General features: G+C 37.7%; 1 protein-coding gene across 3 annotated transcripts in view; it reads right to left on the reverse strand.

The window, feature by feature from the left end:
- The window catches only part of ASCC1 (activating signal cointegrator 1 complex subunit 1), a 145,148-nt gene that overhangs the window by 40,198 nt on the left and 85,226 nt on the right, over window positions 1-19,724 (reverse strand). For all 3 annotated transcript variants that reach the window (XM_078150831.1, XM_078150829.1, XM_078150828.1), the window contains 4 exons: window positions 18,035-18,171; window positions 7,495-7,614; window positions 6,985-7,109; window positions 4,352-4,431 (listed from right to left, as the gene is read on the reverse strand). In XM_078150831.1, the coding sequence (XP_078006957.1) occupies window positions 4,352-4,431; window positions 6,985-7,109; window positions 7,495-7,614; window positions 18,035-18,171 (462 nt within the window). The remainder of the gene's footprint in view (window positions 1-4,351; window positions 4,432-6,984; window positions 7,110-7,494; window positions 7,615-18,034; window positions 18,172-19,724) is intronic.

Consider the following 19,724-nt stretch of genomic DNA (forward strand, 5'->3'; position numbering starts at 1 on the left):
TCTGCAAGAAGCCTTTCCTAATCCTCCTAATCCTAGTGCCTTTCACTCTGAGACAACACCCAATTATCCTATATAAATCTTGTTTGCACATAGTCGTTTGTATGATGTCTCCTCATTACACTGCAAATGCCTCAAAAGCAAGACTTTTTTTTTTGCTTTTCTTTGTATTCTCAGCACTTAGCACAGCACCTGGCACACAGAAAGCACTCAATGCTACTTGACTATGCTAGTTGACTGAACGCTTCTGTTGCTGTCTGACATGGCATCATCTGGTGTTGTGATTTCATTGTAGTTCAGCAAGTTTGCCTCAATTACAAGTTGATGATGATGCCTTATAGAAATTAATTTCTATCATTTCTCCTTCATTGTCTATGTTCAAAAATTCCCATTGATCTGAGTAGCCACTGAAGCATCCTTCCTTCAGATAATGATTTTAAAATGCTCCCATTTTTTTTAATTTGGAGAGATAAAGAATGATCTTTTAACTTTTCATATCTCCTCTTCTAAAAACCTCATTTTAGCTAGTTTCTGGTTCAACCAACTAGTTACCAGACACAGCGTACAACACTTTCACCACTTCCTAAAAAGGTTGCTCATAAAAGCAGCTATGACCACCTCCTCTAAAAATTAAAAAAAAACCAACACAAACCTATACTCCCAAGTATGCAAATCCAAACACTGAATTTTAAATGACCACCATTCTACTTGCTATGGATAGGATAGTACAGGACTGCATTTACACAGCAATGGACACTGAATTGCTTCTATTTTATGCCTCAGAATATAACAATGAAATTAATTAATCTCACTTCAAACCCAGACCAGCCTTTGACTCACCAGATGACCTCTCCCCCTCCGATTGGTGAGTTCCTCCCTACAACATCTATTTAAGGAAGACCCCATGCCAGCTATGACCACTTCACATGTAGATCAGGACTCTCCACTCTAGTTCTCTACCTTGCCCCTATGCAAACACCATTCCCTCTCCATTTCCCAACTTTCTCAGGCTACCCCTACTTTTCAGCTCCCTTTTATGTGCTGTCTTCCCTCACTGGAATGTAGGCTTCTTAGAAGCAGGGACTGTCTTTCTGTTTGTATGTGTATTCTCCGTGCTTAGCACAGTGCCTGGCACATAATAAGCACTTCATAAATGCTTTAACTTTTATCTATTTTTATTTTCCCCCCAAGTCTGTCTCCCTTCACCCACCCACTCGATCCTTGGCCTATAGAGTTGTTCATCTGCTCTGTACAGATGCTTTGGCTCAGTGTCTAACAGTTTGCCTTTTTGTTTCAGTTCCTCTCCTAGTAATATTAAGTGGTCTCTTTGTTTTCTTTCAGAAAAGAATACTTACCTAGCATCACAATATGATCATGCTGGTTTGCTGAATGCTCCCTTTATTTCGAGGTCTACACACTTGAATGATCTTCACATTGCAGCCAAGGATGACACCCCAATGTGTCTTTGGAATATAAGTGCTTCACAGACTTTTGTTTTGTCTCTTGCAGCAACTGCTGGTGATTATAATCTCTCCTTTTTGTTCTTGCTGAAAATTTAGTTCTCTTGCTCATCAATATATTTAAAACACTGCCTTCACATTTTTTTAAAGCTATGTGGTTTTGGTAGTTCATAGGGCAAATTATGAAAATCATCACCATATTAATTTTAGGTGAAATCTTTGATAAAAGAATGCTTCATGGAGATATACTGTATTTCCTAGACTTTCATATGACCTCTTCCTGTGAAAGGCTAGGCCACAGAAGAAACAAGGAAGGCACATCTCTCCTATAATCTGTATACAGTATAGCAGTCAAACAGAAAGTAAAACCCCTAGTTAACTAAAATTTTGGACTCTCATTGTCCCCAACATGTGGGATAACAGAATACCTACTTGTAGAAAGGTATTTTCAAGCTCACATTCCAGATGGCTCTCTTCCAAACACAGGAAACACCTTATGTAGGCAACATAGCGTAAGATTAATGGACATATATTGCCTGCTGTTCTGTCCCCAATATAGCACTCTGCATTAATTAACTTCATCTTATTGGTATTCACTGAGGTATAAGAGAAAAGCAAGAATTTAGAGTCAAAAGAACTGCTTTCCATTCAACTCAACAAACATTTACTAAGTGTCAGCTCTGTGCCTGATGCTAGGAATACAAAGACAAATATGAAAATGTGGCAAGTGCACTAATAACTATAGAGAAAGGGCAGAATTAGAAAAGGCTTTATAGAGTAGGTAGTATCTATATTAAGCTTTAAAAGGAAGATGATTCTGAATGCCAAAGATGACAAGAGAGGCATTCCAGGCTAGGAGACCAATTATCTGAAATTAAAGAGATGGGAAATGGACTGCCAAATTCAGGGAACAACTACTACATGTGTTTAGTTGGGATGCAGAGTACATAAAGAGGAGTAATATGAAATAAGTCTGTCAGTCAATGAGCATTTATTAAATGTCTACTATGTACCAGGCACTCTGCTAAGCACTGAGCTTTAAATGCTAAGCTAAGGAGTTTGCATTTTGTCCTAAGAGGCAATAACAAGGGAGCCACTGCAAGATCTAGTCTGAGCTCTGCCAACTAACTGGTTATAAGGCCTTGGGAAAAGTTACTTAACCACTCTAAAACTCAGTTTCCTATTTATACTACATAAGAACTACATCTTAGGACTGTGGAAGTCTTTTTCAGGTCCAAAATTTTATGTCTTTCTGATGTAATTAGCAAGGTTACTGACAGAGATCACCTTTACCAAGACTAAAGAGAGCAGTCACAGGTAATTGCACATTACCTGGCATTACCTTAAGGTTTTCTCCCATCACTTCCCACACAGAGCGGTCAAGCCATTTCTCATCCGACCTGCAGCACCTTTCAGGTCCCAACCCTGAGTGCAACAAGACAACTGAGCTGCCTTGAGATATTTCTATGTCACTTCCCTGCTCAAACTTCTGTCTTCCTCAATAAAAGCAATAAAAAGAAAACTAATGGATGATGATGACATCATTTGAAGAAGAAAAGAGGAGATGCAGAAGAACCTACCAAGCATATTTACAGCTGTGGCCCAGGCAGTAGAGCCTGTCACTCAAGTACAAAGATGTCATGACTATTTTGCAAAAAAAAAAAAAACTTCTCATTACAGCAAAAGACACAAGACCTGAGGAAAGGAAGGAGCCCTAGGATGTAAACATGAGAACACCTACGTGGGTGAATAGCTCCTCCTGCCAGCTGAGCTCTATGATGTAACTGCCCATTATGACTCATAATCTCTACCTGTCCTCCAAATACCAGTCTACCTCTGACATCAAGAGCATGAGTTAGAAGATTTAAAAACATACTGGATTCCAGAGAATTCCAGGGGAATGGAAAATGAAAAACTTCTTGTGCTCATATTGACTTGTATTTCTATTTGCCAGGGTGCAAAATGGCATGAAAACACATATAACACAGAGAAAAAGCAGCTCTTACTCCTTGAATGTTACTCAACATGAATTGTGGAGGAAAGACTAATATGATTTTCAAGTGAGCCTTTCATTTAAATTTTACAGATCAATCTAGTCCTCAGAAAAGCAGAACCCCGATAAGTCAGGAAAGAATAACCCACCTTTCATAACCTAAGCTATTCTGGAGTAGAAACAGATAATATAACTATAGAAAGTAGCTTTATGGGTGACAAGAAAAAGCCACTAGAAGACAACAAGCAATTCACTTTCACTTATAAAATGCAAAGTCAACACTCCAAAAGTGAAAGCCTAACAGTAAATCCTATCAGAGCTACAATTACTTTCTCCTGTGGATCCAAGTGGTAGGGAACCTAACTGTTTCATAAATCACCCACCAGCTTTAAGGATACTGGAAATTGTTGTTATGGTTGTTCATTTGTTCAGTCATGTCCAATTTCATGACTCCATGGACCACAGCATGCTAATACTGTCCATGGGGTTTTCTTAGCAAAGATACTAGAGTGATTTGATATTTCCTTCTCCAGTGGATTAAGTCAAACAAAAGTTAAGTGACTTGCCAATGGTCACACAGCTATTAAGTGTCTGAAGCCAGATTTGAACTCAGGTCTTCCTAACTCCATGCCCATCACTCCCTCCACTGAGCCACCTAGCTAACTCCATATTGGAAGTGCCATAACTTTAACATTACTGAAATGATTTTTTCCTCTTTAAATGTAAAAAGAAATTTGAAAACATTTTCCATCAATTTGAAAAGATTATTCTATCAATATTTCCTACGGAAAGTAGGAGGACAGGAATATTTTAGTATTAAAGGGGAAGCTACTTATTCTGCACTCATTTTAAACCCATTTCAACAACAGTAAGTCTCAGGATCATTCTGTTCCATACTGACCTTTAGTATATTTCGGCCATCAAATGATTCTCTTTCCCGAGGGCCGGATTTTCCTGCTGGGGCACTGTTCCTGTCTTCAGCTGTAAACATAACAAACTGAAAATTAGAAGGGCTGGTTGGAAGGTACTTTCTCTCCTTCGATCTTAAAAAAATCAATTCTTAAAATATTTATGCATTCTGGGAACACACTATTAGAGAAGTTAAGTGATCTAGAATTTGAGTCCTGACTAGGCTATGCTACTACCTAGCTATGTGACCTCTACAAGTCACTAAAATACTCCAGCTCCAGTTTCCTCATGTGCCAAAGGAGGGGGTTGAATAAGATGATCTTTAAGATTCCTTCTAGCTCCACTCTATGACTGTATGGCCTTGATGTAACATTAAATAAACATAAACATATACACGCTTTACCCATTAGCTCACAGTGACACTCAAATTTATAATGGTGACTAGTATCATGATTTAAAGATTGACCACAAATATGAAAATTCACTGTTTACTGAATAAAACCATCACCATTATAGACACTTTTTTAAGTCTCCCCCCCACATTTTCACAACATACTTTCTTTTACCACCTCCCCCTCGTGGCCAAGGGCAAGCACTGCATGATAGCCAACCACAGTAAGCAAGGCAGATTTAGTATTACCAGGGGAACAAATTCAAGACACTGGTAAACCTTTGATCATTCCCTTTAACATCAACTTGTTCTAGGAAGCTTGGAATGAAATTTGCTAAGATGTTTAACATAATGACTTTTGTCAAAACACTGTTAAAGAAAAGGATGAACAGGATAGGCATAAAATGTTGCTTCCTTTTATGTTATAAAAAATAAAAGTCAACAGTGATAAATTTGTAAGATCATTTAAATATCAGACTATTTTTCCAGTTATTTTCTGAAAACACACTTTTTTCCCCTGATATTCCCCAGGAAGTTTTTCTTCTCATTTTGAGCATGCCCTAATATATGACATAGACATAGATTGCTGTGCCAGAATTTATATATTAACAGATGCAGCAACTACCAACTGCTGCCTATTTTAGTCAGCCCATTAGTGTTATAGATGGTCAGCTACCTAACAATTGCTGTAAACAGAAGTGTTCTCCTAGTTAAAGATCCTAATCTATGTACATCTAGCAAAGCCTACAACATTCTTGTACAACTCAGGACAAATTTTATAATGATATCCCAAATGTTCTAAGACTTTATGGTGCTATTTAAAGGAACAGGGATATTCTATCAGAAAAAAAAATTCAGAACTCTTGATTCCATACCAGACTCAAGAAAGGAATTTTAAAGACTTTGACTAAGTCAGAGAGACCTTGAGACTTTTCACTATCTCAGTGTCCCCAACTGTAAAAAAGTAGCTGAATAGTGATTTGTGGAGTTGGGGGAAAGAAGCAGAAATTCTTAAATGAAATACAATATAAAATTTCAAAATACAAGTACTGTAAAATAAATAAGGAGTGAAGTCCTAGTGTGTTGCAATGATTCTAACCAAACAGTACTGCTATTAAAAGTTTTCCAATAGGGTCTCTGATCACAATGTATGTCTCTGAGAATTAAAAAAAAAAAACCCATAACTGATGGCTGCCATAATAGAAGAGAATAGTAATACTATACTCTTGTTAAACCAAACAGTATCACAAGTCCATGAAACGTGTTGCAACTGAATTTATCACAAGAGAAAGGCACATGCATAAGGGAACTCTCTATACCAAGAAGCCCAGTGGTGTAGGGAAAGCCTTGGTATTTAAGTTACAGGGAAAAAAAGTCATAGGAGACAGGAAAAAGGACTAATCCCCTCCTGAAGGGGAGGAGAAATCATGAATAAGTAAATTGGCAAAAGCAGCATAATTTTCCCTTGGGAACTGCTAGACTATGAAGACATGATGGTCTGCTTAACTACAGGAGTCCTAGCTGAATAAAGTTTCTCAGTCAGCACACTGACTGACAACTATCTTGACTCCCAAGGACACACAGGGAGTTCAGCTTGGGGTATAAACAACAAATTATGTCAGCTCAGGGGAAGCTTTGTCCTTTACATATTCAGGGCCTCCTACATACTCCAGGTACATTTCTGGAAAATATGGCAACTCAAAAAGACAAGTTCAGGGGACCCCTTGACACTTTTAATATTAATATTTTTGAATCTGCAATTCCATAAATGGTACATGGTCCTAATCCTGACAAGAATGGCCTATCTCACTTCTTCTAGAACTGAAATCAGGGTGCCACCAAGTGTAATAAAACATGTATATTATGTAATGTATGTTCACAATAATCTGTGTGAAATGAATTTATGAGTAAATCATATTCTATATTTACTGAGGGAGAGGTTACTCTTTGAAGGTATATTGCAATGACTCTTCCAGTAAGACAAAAAGTCTTTCTGAAATATAAATGATCATTTCTCCCTACCCACCCCAATTGTACTTTCTGAGTTCTAATGGTAAAAGTAGAAATATGAAAACTTCTTAGCTCTATACTAAATATATTCCAACTATTTCCTCCTACATTCATTAAAACAAAATATTTGATCTCGAAAATCTAAGGATAGCCTGTCCAATTTAAGCCCTAGGAATTCACTATGTATTCACCCAATTAAAGGCTCTATCTTCTAAGGCACATACCAGTGGGATCTTTCCTGAATAGAGTGTTCATGACTGTGGCATGGAGTTTCACTCTGTCCCATTCCTTCATCATCAATCCAGACAACACAAACCGTTCTACCAGCTGGTCAGCTATCAACTGCAGCCTAAAAAAATTGAGGACATACAGAGGTAAAACAGCACATAATAAAGAGACCTCATTACCAAGACAGCTATCACTTAGTCAGGTTCCAAAATCCTCATGAAAAAAATCTTTGAAATGCCTGACATGAATATTAAATTTATATTAAATTTAATTATATTTAATTTAATTAATAGTATATTATTTATTTCAAATAAGGCTACTACAAAATTAGTGTCTCAGCCAGAATATCCCATCATAACTTCAGGATTACAAAGTAAGCAGCCATATTAAAACATGCAGAATCATAGAACTTAATGAAATAGTACAATATGTTAATGTTTACTTCCAGTAATACTTGTAGACACCTTCCAGAGAAAATAGAAGCGAAACACAAACAAGACACTCACCGGTCAGAGCCATCCCTCATGTGGACTTTAGCATAAAGAACATCCATCATGCTAGGATCGTCATTCATGTACTCTATTCCCAACATCTCTGCTAACAGGGGTTCACCTCCAGCAATTTTGCTTGAAAGGCAAAAAAAAGTAAAGGAAGATTCATGTCATTAAACCAAGAGAGTCATCTAGAATGAGGCATGTTCAGTACACAGATCCACAAAAAAACAGTAGTACTTCTTAATGTCATTGGTCCAAACTTAAACCAGGGACTACTACACATTTCCCTAGAGCTAAAAGAAAAGCTAAGTAACAACTTATTTGTCATGGGCTACTTTCGGGCTTTTTTAAAAAATTCTGAACTTAAGTACAAAAAAGTGAGCATTTCTGTATGCAAGATACACAACAGAGGACTGTATAAGAAATTGGAAATTTCTATTTCATACTGCTGATACCTGTCCTGCTTATCTACACTTTCTTCTGAACTACTGCTCACAGTGAATTAAAAAAATTTTTTACTCTTAACTTAAATGCCTAAAAAGAACATGTTCATGTACACAATAAAAAACAAAATGAGGATTATATATGAAACCATGAATCTCCATTTTACACCACTTGCTTTAAGTGTACAATAAATTCAACATGTTACATTCAAAACTATCTGCTCATCTGTGCTTCCTTCTGAACTTTCTTCTCTTCCATGCATTTTAAAAAATGTTTCAATGGCCCTCTTTTCTTGGCATCATTATTATTAATCTCTCTCCCTCCAACATCCCTCACATTTAGCTGAGATAAAGTGGTGGGAGCAGGGGTGGGGGGAACCTTATAACAAATAAGCATACTCAAGCAAAACTATTGCACACAGTGGCCGTGTCCAAAAATGTATGTCTCTGAACTTCTAGTGCCCATCAGCTATCTGGCAGTGGGTAAAATGCTTCATTATTGATCCTCTGAAAACACAGTTGATCATGCAATGATCTGAATTACTGTCAAAGTGGTTTTTTTCCTGGTTCTGCTCACTTCACTGTGTCAACTGATGCTATCCAGGATTCTCTGAAATCATCTCTTTCATCATTTCTTACAGCATAATTATATTGCATTACATTCTAGTACCATGATTTGTTCAGCTATTTCCTAACCGTCAAAGAGGCAATCTAAGGTACCTCCTTATATTCTGGTTCTCTCTTTTTTTTTTTCCTCTTTTAATCTGATGTCCAGGATCACGAAATTTGTTTTGTTTGTGACTATTCCCTCTTCCTGGTATTTCTCTTAATACCCATCCCCACTTGTTTCCCTGTTGAGTTTGATATATTTACACTCCAAACTGTTTGTGTGAGCATTCCTTTGACCATTTCAGATCAGGATGAAGTTCATCTGATGCCAGCTCCCCACAATCCTCTTCTCCCTTCTTTCACACATGGCAATTATGAAAAACTGCAAGTTCTACCCCCTTCTTCCTCCTTTCTACATTAGTACATTTCTTTTACCTTCTTATCTCTTTCCCTTCCCTTCTTAAAATACTCAGAATAGAACCAATCTATCAGGATCTCTGGTTTTCTTATTTATGTCTTGAAATACCATTTAAAGAAATTAAAGCTCTGAAAGGATACTTGTTTTTTCTCTTCCTATTAGAATGCTAAAACTACATCATCATACAGCTCCTTGCAATTACTCAAATAAATTTACCTTTATGGGTTTCTCTAGACTTTGTGTTTGCACTTCAAAGTTCTTACTTAGCTCTGGCCTTTTCATCAAAAATGCCTGAAAGTCTTCTATCCCATTTAAGATCCATTTTCCCCCCATACGAATAAATTTACCTTTGCAAGGTAAGTTATTCTTGCCTATAAGCCTTTATCTTTTGCCTTTCAGAAAACCGTGTTCAAAGATTCCCTCTCATTTTTAGTAGAAGCTGCTAGGTCTTGGTGAGCCTGAGTATGGTTCTTTGGGTACTTGAACTGCTTCCTTTTAGATGCTTTTAGTAGTTTTTTTCTTTGATGTCAGAATGCTGGACTTTGTCTATGATATTGATAGGATTCTTCCTTTTGGTATTTCCTTCAGGAGATGATTATTAAAATTTCTTTAAAAAATTTTAGTGATATCTTTTTATATAACCAAAATTTCTTGCCCAGCAACAGCACTTCTAGGGCCGTATCCCAAAAAGATCATAAAAAAGGGAAAAGGACCTAGATATACAAAAATATTTATAGCAGCTCTTTTTGTGGTGGCAAAGAACTAGAAATTGAGAGGATGCCCATCAACTGGGGAATGGCTGAACAAGTTGTGGTATATGAACATAATGGAATGCTATCGTGCTGTAAGAAATGATGAACAGCCAGACTTCAGCAAAACCTGGAAAGAGGTGTATGGTCTGATGCTGAGTGAAGTGAGCAGAACCAGAAGAACGCTGTACACAATAACAGCCACGTTGTGCGATGACTAATGTTGATAGACTTAGCCCTTCTCAGCAGTGCAAGGATCTAAGACATCTCCAAAGGTCTCATGATGGAAAATGCTGTCCACACCCAAAGAAAGAACTATGGAGTTTGAATGCAGATCGAAGCATGCTATTTGCTATTTTTTTTCTTCTGTTGTATTTTGTTTCCTCTTTCTGGTGGTTCCTCCTATTGGTTCTAATTCTTACTTACAACATCACTAATGTGAAAATATGTTTAATAGGAATGTATATGTATGGCCTATATCAGATTGAGTGCCATCTTGGGGAGGGAGGTGGGGAGGGATGGGGAGAAAAATTTAAAACTCAAAAGTTTATGGAAGTGTTCTTGATAAATCAAAATAAATTAATTTTTAAAAATTTTAAAAATTACTCCTAGCATTTCTCCCCTCCCTTCCTGGACAATTATCCTATATAACAAATAATATTTTTAAAGATCTTATCAGCTCCTATTTAAATATTATCTTTATACTGATGATTCTAAAGTCTACCTATCCAACCCTAACCTCTCTACTAATCTCCAAGCTCACATCTCCCAACTGCTTTTCAGATATATCAAATTGGTTGGCCAGCAGACATCTTAAGCTCAACATGTCCAAAACTGATGTCATTATCTTTCCCCCTAAACTTTTCCTCCATGATAACTTCCCTATAACTGTAGAGGGCATCACCATCCTCCCAGGCCCTTGGGCTTGAAACCTAAGAGCTATCCTTGACTTCTCAGTACCTCTCATCTCTCGTATCCAATTTCTTGCCAAGACCAATCGATTTTTAACCTTTGTAACATCTCTGGAATATGTCCCCTCCTCTCCTCTGACACTGCCACCTGCTCTAGCGCAGGCCCTCATCACCTCATACCTTGAGTACTGCAATAGCCTGCTGTGAGGTCTGCCTGCCTCAAGTCTCCACCTACTCCAATCCATCTTCCATTCTGCCACCAAAGTGATTTTCCTAAACCTCGGGTACAACCATGTTACCTTAATAGCATTTATCTAATCAATAAACTTCAGTGACTCCCTATTACCACCAAGATGAAATACAAAATCTTCTGTTTGGTGTTCAAAGCGCTTCATAACGTTGCCTCCCTCTTCCCCTTCCAGTCTTTCTACACCTTATGCCCTAGAAGTGACACTGGCTCCTTGCTGCTGCACAAACAAGACATTCCATCTGTATGCTCCTGGCATTTTCTCTGGATGTCCCCCATGTTTGGAATGCCTTCCTCCCTCATCTATACCTACTGCCATTCCTGGCTTACTTTAAGTCCCAGCTAAAATCTCATCTTCTACAGGGAACTCTTCCTAATCCTTCTTGATTCTAGTGCCTTCCCTACGTTAATTATTTCCTTTTTATCCTATATATAGTTTGTTTGCACATATTTTCTTTCTTGCTGTCTCCCCAATTGGATTTTGAGCTCTTTGAGGGCAGGGACTGTCATTTGCCTGTTTTTGTATCCCCAGCACTTAGCACAGTGCATAGCACATAGTAGGTATTTAATAAATGTTTATTGACTGACAAAGACAAGAAAAAAAGGAAAAAATCTGATTAATACATTAAAAAAGTCTGGGAACCAAGATGGATGATCAGAGGTAGCAACCTAAATGCATTATTTCAACATTCCCATTCAAACAACTTTAAAATAATGCCTCAAATCAAGTTTGGAGCAGCAGAGCCAACAAAAGTTGAGAAGAGCCATTCTCCCAGTCTAAGATAATTTAAGAGGGCAGCAGGAGAGCTCTGTGACAACATGGTGGGCACAGACACTGTAACAGCGGCAGCAGCTTCAGGAGATGGTAAGGGAGTCAGGCAGAGGGGATCCCTGTGCTGTCAGTGGGCACTATTTGTCAACAAAACTGCCCATAAGCAGTTCTAGGTTACAGTTCCATGGCAGAGAAGAGCTCTGGTAGTTGGTCACAAGGGAGCAGGAGTTCTGGTCACAGTTCCAAGGCCAAGAGGAGTGCTAGGGCTTGAGACTGCAGAGGAGTAGGGGCCCTTCCTTCGTAAAGACCACAGCACACAGATCAGGAGCGCAGTAACCATACCTCTCACTGCTTCACACCACCTTGGAAGCACCAAAAACTTACAGACCCCCAGAACTAGCTCTGAAGACAGTAGCATGAAAAGGCTTCAAAGATTGGAATAGTGCCTCCCCACCCTCAGGTGAACAAAGCCCAATTTTAATATAAAGTTCAAAGTCAAGAAAGAGGCTAGGAAAACAAGCAAACAAACAAAAAAAGAATTTGAACATCAAAAGCTACTACAGTGACAGAGAAGTTCGAAGACAAAAGCTCAACAGAAGTCAACAATGTGAAAATAGCTACAACCAAACCTGAAAGAAAAATGCTAATTGGACCTAAGCTCAACAAAAATTCCTGGAAAAGTTAAAGAAAGAGATAACAGTGGTAGAGGAAAAATTGGGGGAAAAATGAGTGATACAAGAAAATTATGAAAAGAGAATTAACAGTTTGGTAAGAGGTATCAAAAATACTGAAGAAAATAACACCTTAAAAAACAGAATCACAAATGAGGTACCAAAATTCACTAAAGAAATAAACTTTTTTTTCCTTTTTTTAATATAAATTTATTTTTAGTTTTCAATATTTACTTCCACAAGATTTTGAGTTTCAAATTTTCACCCCATCTCACCCCTCCCCCCACCCCAAGACTGCATACATTCTGAATATCCTTTCCCCTAGTCTGTCCTCTCTTCTATCTCTCCCCACCTTCTCTTATTCCCTTCCCCTTCTATTTTCCTGTAGGGCAGGATAGACTTCTGTACTCCATTTCCTGTATTTCTTAAAGAAATGAACTTCTTAAAAAGCAAAATTGTCCAAATGGAAAGGGTGGTACAAAAATTCACTGCAAAAAAAAAAAGAATTCCTTAAAAAGTAGAATTAGCAAAATAGAAAAAGAGGTACAAAATCTCATGGAAGGAAATAATTCTTTAAAGATCAGAATTGGGCTAGTGAGAGTCCCACCACTCATTCTGCACTTGCTGCATGTGGATATAGAATCTTGAAGGCTAAATGCATTTCTGGTCAGCCCCTAGTCATGCTAGGAGGCTATCTTTCTTAGCAGCCTCCTTTCCTACTGTCCATAGACTTCTGACTGAATTTTTGTTAAGTTTGGAGCTGAAAGAAGTAATTTACTTTAGATTCTCTTTGGATTTCTTGAATGTTATTCAGTCTGATGTGAATTTAAAGGTTTTTTTTTTTCCCTAGGGTAAGCATGTGGGAGCTGGGAGGTTTGACTCCATTTAGGCTGCCAACATGGCTAAAAGTCCAACTGCAGATTATTATCAATGTATATCTATGCTAATTGAGTAACACAAATATCTTGCTGTTTCTTCCCCAGGTCTCATCCTCCTTACTTCAGCTGCAAAATTTATAATTTGACACCCCAAACCCCAAATTATTTGACATTTTCCCCAGTAAGAATACTATACTATGTCAAAGCAAAGCCCATACAGTTCTCAAAACCTGCCAGCTATACACAGCTTCCTTTATCAAACCACAACAGAAATGTAATCTTGTATAATTTTGAAAAGACTATGGCAATATTGCCAGATTTTGTTGCTGTTGTTTAGTTATTTCAACTGTGTCTAACTCTTCATGACCCCCTTTGGGGTTTTCTTGGCAAAGATACTAGATTGGTTTGCCATTTCCTTCCCCAGCTCATTTTACAAATGAGGAAACTGAGGCAAACAGGATTAAGTGACTTGCCCTTAGTGGTCAGTTAGTGTCTGAGGCCACATTTGAACTCAGGTCTTCCTGACTCCAGGCTCAGCGCTCTATCCACTGTGCCACCTAGCTGCCCCCAATGTCTTCAGATAGTCATCTAATAAAATCCAGTACTAGGTCAGAATAGCAATTATACTTGCAGTGATACAAAAGACTTTTCTGTTTATTTTTGTTCATGTGGCAAATTGAAAGCAGTGGAAAAATTAAGAATCTTCAATAATAATTCCCCTATACCATGATGTCCAAAATAGTATATGTGACCCTAGGACGTGATTCCACTGAAGAGCAAATGTGACAATTTCTGATAATATTGCTTCTCTTTCTATGTGCTTTTCTTGTTTCTCTTCTCTTAAGATTTCTGTCTTCCTATTCTTCCATTTCTATCCCTTTTTCTCAGGTCAGCTGGGTGCCACTTGATATTCATCTCTAGCCTCACTCCCCTCCCTTTAGTGCACTGCACCTACAAAACAAGTAATTATAGTTATCTGCCATGCCCGCCATGCCCTGCCCCCAAGCAGAATGTAAGCTCCCAGAGTACTGAAACTGCTTGTTTTGGCTGCAGCTTTGTATTCATAGTGCCTAGCACAGTGCTTGAAAATATAGTAGATGTTCAAAAAAGGTTTATTGGAATTGATATGATTAGCACCTACAGTGGCATCAACAGTTGAAGAGGTTGCTGACATGGGATGTAGGGCCACAGCTGGCCTAGGTGTATAATGACTACTTTGTATTCTGTTATATTGGCATCCCTCCAATTCTACTTCTCTTGGTGAAAAAGGTACCCACTAGGGATATATTTAGGGCATTAAAGTTCACTAACTACAGTGAATAATTCACCATCTGCAGTCTATATAGCTATATGACCCTTTAGAGCAAGAGCTAAAATACAAGGTCAAGTTTCCAACCTAGTATCAGCCATTAAACATATTCCCAAGTCTAAAACAAATACTCAAACCTGTACAAAAGACTTTTTCTTCAAATATCAATACTCTAACATTGACCTATTTAAGAGTCAATTCAGGCACATTTTTCAAAATCCTAAAATCAAAAAAGCTATCAAGTAAAACAAAGTATACCATTAAGTTATTTATGTCTGATACTTTTATTTTTATCCTTGAATTTGAGATCTTAATATTATTTAACTGCTAAATATCATTACCTATTGGCTAACTACCCTAGCTCTTAATGTTTGGGTGATAGCTTTTACCCAGCATAGACTTCAGGAGATGAGGAAATGACTTTCTTTCATCTAAACAAACACTTCATTTCAGGAAACAAGGTATATTTAGCCAGCTCAATAATCAATCTTTATACTTCATATGCTCCCAAAACAACTCCCCCCAAAAAAGCAAACTAATTTTACAGTAAATAGACAAATTGTTGATTTTTTTAAAATTTTATTCATTCATTTATTTACTTTAGGCAATTGGGGTTAAGTGACTTGCCCAGGGTCACACAGCTAGTGTCAAGTTTTTGGTCTGAGGCCACATTTGAACTCAGGTCCTCCTGACTTCAGGGCCAGTACTCTATCCACTGCGCCACGTAGCTGCCCTACAAACTGTTTATTTCATAACTGATTGGATTCAAATGATGTTCTAGAAAAGGTGGTCTGAGTTTTACCCATGTGCTAAAGAATTAGGGTAACTCTGTCTTATTTCAAAAGCACTGCCAACTCTTAAAAGTTGCAATTACTGGTTTTATATGTAAAAAATTCTTAGTAACAATTAAATTTGTGACACAAATCTCGATGTTTTTAAAGTTCTTGGATTTGGCATTCAATAACACAAAGGATACCCAAGACGTATCAAAGAAAGCTTTTACAGCTAAATTCTCATGTGTTTCAGGATAAAACTCAGGTGACAAAAATCAGTGGCCTGAATTTGATATGATTAAGAGAACTAATAACTTTCTTTTTTTTTAAATTTATTTTGATTTACCAACAATCACTTCCAGAAGCTTCTGAGTTTTAAATTTTTCTCTCCCTCCCTAAGATGGTGAGCAATCTGATACAGGCTATACATATATATTCCTATTAAACATATTTTCACATTAGCCATGTTGTAAGTAAGAATTAGAACCAATAGGAAGAACCACAAGAAAGAAAACAAAACACAACAGAAGAAAAAAAAATAGTAAATAGTATGCTTCGATCTGCATTCAGACTCCATAGTTCTTTCTTTAGATGTGGATAGCATTTTCCATCATAAGATCTTTGGAGCTGTCTTAGATCCTTGCATTGCTGGGAAGGGCTAAGTCTACCAACGTTAGTCATCACACAACAGGGTTGTTATTGTGTACAATGTTCTCCTGGTTCTGCTCACTTCCCTCAGCATCAGTCCGTGTAAGTCTTTCCAGGTTTTTCTGAAATTGGCCTGCTCATCATTTCTTATAGTACAATAGTATTCCATTACATTCATATACCACAACTTGCTCAGCCATTCCCCAGTTGATGGGTATGCTCTCAATTTCCAATTCTTTGCCACCACAAAAAGAGCTGCTATAAATATTTTTGTACATGTGGGTCCTTTTCCCATTTGTATGATCTCTTTGGGATACAGCCCTAGAAGTGCTATTCCTGGGTCAAAGGGTATGTACATTTTTATAGCCCTTTGGGCATAGTTCCAAATTGTTCTCCAAAATGGCTGGATCATTTCACAACTCCACCAACAATGCATTAGTGTTCCAATTTTCCCATATCTTCTCCAACATTTATCATTTTCCTGTTTTGTCACGTTGGCCAGTCTGATAGGTATGATGTGATACCTCAGAGCTGTTTTGATTTGCATTTTTCTAATCAATAGTGATTTAGAGCATTTTTTCATATGACTATAGATGGCTTTAATTTCTTCATCTGAAAACTGCCTGTTCATATCCTTTGACCATTTATCAATTGGGGAATAACTTGTACTCTTATAAATTTGACTTAATTCTCTCTATATTTTAGAAATGAAGGGTAGCTAGGTGGCGCAGTGGATAGAGCACTGGCCCTGGAGTCAGGAGGACCTGAGTTCAAATCTGACCTCAGACATATAACGCTTACCAGCTGGGCGATCCCTGGGCAAGTCACTTAACAAGCAAGCAAGCAAGCAGGGAAGGAAGGAAGGAAGGAAGGAGGGCCTTATCAGAGACACTGGCTGTAAAAATTCTTTCCCAATTTTCTACTTTCCTGAGAACTAATAATTTTCTGAATAATATATCTTATCTTCTGTTAAAACTTTCTTTCTGAGCAATATTATCCCTTTAACTGTGAAAGAGATAGTAGAATAAACAAACCTGTGACCAGAAACTTATGCTATTGGATTTTATTTGTTTGGGTTAAGGTTAGTTGTTCTAGAGACAAATTAAAGAGTAAAAACTGACTCTTTCAATTGGCTAAATCTATCTTATTCTTTATAGCAAAAGCATATAGTAGAACTAAGAGTTTGCAAATATTAAATTGAGAATGTCAAGTTGTTATGAATTCTAGGTAAAAAGCTCAAAAAAAGTAGTTTTACCCAGCACTAACTGAAGCACAACACACAAGGTCAATTTTGTCACTGGAGACTACAAACGAAAGGCATAATGCAAACCAAATCAGCTTGTTATTTGTTTGTTTGTTTGCTAGGCAATGGGGTTAAGTGACTTGCCCAGGGTCACACAGCTATTAAGTGTCAAGTGTGTGAAGCCAGATGTGAACTCTGGTCCTCCTGACTCCAGGGCCAGTACTCTATCCACTGCACCACCTAGCTGCCCCTACCTTGTGAATTTTTAAGAAAATTGCCTTGATATGGAAACTAATAAAGGGGAGGAACCAGACATGGCCCCAAAACAACAATCACTGCATTACAAAGTTTAGCATTTTATGTAATCAAATTTTAAAACTTTACCTTCTTCAACTCAATACCAACATCCATTTTTATAAGACCAACTTATGAGGGTGGGAAAAAGAGAAAATGAAATCAGATACCTTTGAGTATTTTGAGGAAGAAAAAAAGGTTTTACTGGGCAAGCTACATTTGATTCTACTAGAAAAGACTGAATTCTAACTGTGAAAGATAATGGAAAGATTTCTGGATGAAACAGACAAGTTCTGGTGGATACAAGAAAATCACTTTGGAGAAAGTACACTTTGCACCATCTGAAATAAATTTCTCAACCTTAAAACACTGTTCACACTCAAGATATAAGCAAAACATTTAATAATATATCTATATTTAAAATCTACTTCATTAGTAAATTAGTGAATCACTGTTTAGTGATTCAAAGTTCAAGTGCTACAGATGAGTGAATCAATCGTTACTGTTCTCCCTTATACTGCGGCTCTCTGAAAAGGTATGCAGTGTCCTTGAAGACTACCCTTTCCCCACACATCCAGACTACTTACTTGATAAACTCTTCTTTACACTGCTGCAGCAGTTCACATGCCCGCTGGATCTCCTGGTCACTGAGAAGCACTAGAGTTCCAACAGTTAGATGAAGTTTTGCTGGATTTTGGAAAAGGCAACTGCTGACCCCACGATCCTGTTGCCAAAGGAAGGAAAGGAAGAAGACTTATCAATATGGAAATTGAATAACATTGTGAGAAAATGAGTTGTACTCAAGAAATTTACCAAATGATGCCCAAGCTAAAAGAAAAATATATCATGCCAATTTTCCACCCCCTTTCTTTTATTAACTATGAATAATAAGACTACTAGTCTCAGAAGAATCACTAAAAAATCAACGGACAATGGATGTAAGCAGGCTGTAACATACGACAAATTAGAAACTATGAAGAACTGGAATGAAGGATGTTATCAAAGAAATACAAGATTGAAAAAAGAAAATGGATCAGTCATGTGGCAAGAACAAGAGATAAGCAGTGGACAGCTCATGTATTTCATTGGTATACCCATGATGTCAGGAGAAAAGTGAAGAAGGTCACCAATGCATTAGGTGGACCTATGTTGAACCTATGGGAATAGACAGGATGGATGGATGGACGGATGGATGGAAGGAAGGAAGGAAGAAAGGAATCATGTTTCAATTTGTACTCTGAGTCCATTAGTTCTCTATCTGGAGGTGGATAATATACCAGGTATAGTTTCTAAAGATATCTTTTGCTCTTAACCAGTTTTGGTGATCCAGGAACACCTTTAATATCAATTAGCTGAATTATCCATTGCACCTAAAAAAAGAAAAGAATCATTTTTACACACCGCTATCACTCTCCTGATACCTATTAAGGACTCCTTGCCATGGAATGTCAAACTTACTACTAAATCCGATTGCCTTTTCTGTCTTCTTCCTTCTTTGCTTCTCTTCTGCTGGACATCCCCATTCTTCCTGGAAACTCACTAATTTCTTGGCTTCTTGTTCTCTTCCAGCCCTCCTTTATTACATCATCATTCATCTTCTGCCCCCGTAGGGTAAGCATCTACACTAAGACTCTGTCCTGGGCCTTCTTTTCTCTAAGCTCCATATTCCTTCCCTTGTGATCTCAAATGTTCCCACATGTACAAATATCATCTCTACATAATCTCTGTCTAGCCCTAATCTCTCTTATAAATTGTAATCTCACAGTGTCAAGTGGTGGATATCTCCTCCTGCATATCCTGTGTCTTAATTCATCATCTTGCCATCAAAAGCAACAATTCTTCCAAGCTTCCCTACCTTTGTTCAGAGCAGCACCATCTTCTACCCTTTCAAGTTTGTAACCTTGGGATTATCCTTGACTCTTTTTTCTGACTCATTCCCTATTTCCAGTAAGCTGCCACAGTATCTCTTACTTCTGTCCCCTTCTCTACAGTCACTCACAATGCCATTCCTCTCACTCAAGCCTTTATTACCTCTTGTCTGGACTACTGTAATCATGGCCCTGCTTTCAGCCTCTGTCTCTCTCTGTCTCTCTGTCTCTCTCTGTCTCTCTCTCTCTGTCTCTCTCTCTCTCTCTCTCTCTCTCTCTCTCTCTCTCTCTCTCTCTCTCTCTCTCTCTCTCTCTCTCTCTCTCTCTCTCTCTCTCCCCTACAATCTATTATCCATAAAGCTGTCAAAATCATCTTCCTAAGTAACAGGTCTGACAATGTCATTCTCTG

The sequence above is a fragment of the Phascolarctos cinereus genome, unplaced genomic scaffold (genome assembly GCF_003287225.1).
Source record: "Phascolarctos cinereus isolate Bilbo 61053 unplaced genomic scaffold, phaCin_HiC Scaffold_3;HRSCAF=262, whole genome shotgun sequence".
NCBI classification, from domain to species: Eukaryota; Metazoa; Chordata; class Mammalia; order Diprotodontia; family Phascolarctidae; genus Phascolarctos; species Phascolarctos cinereus.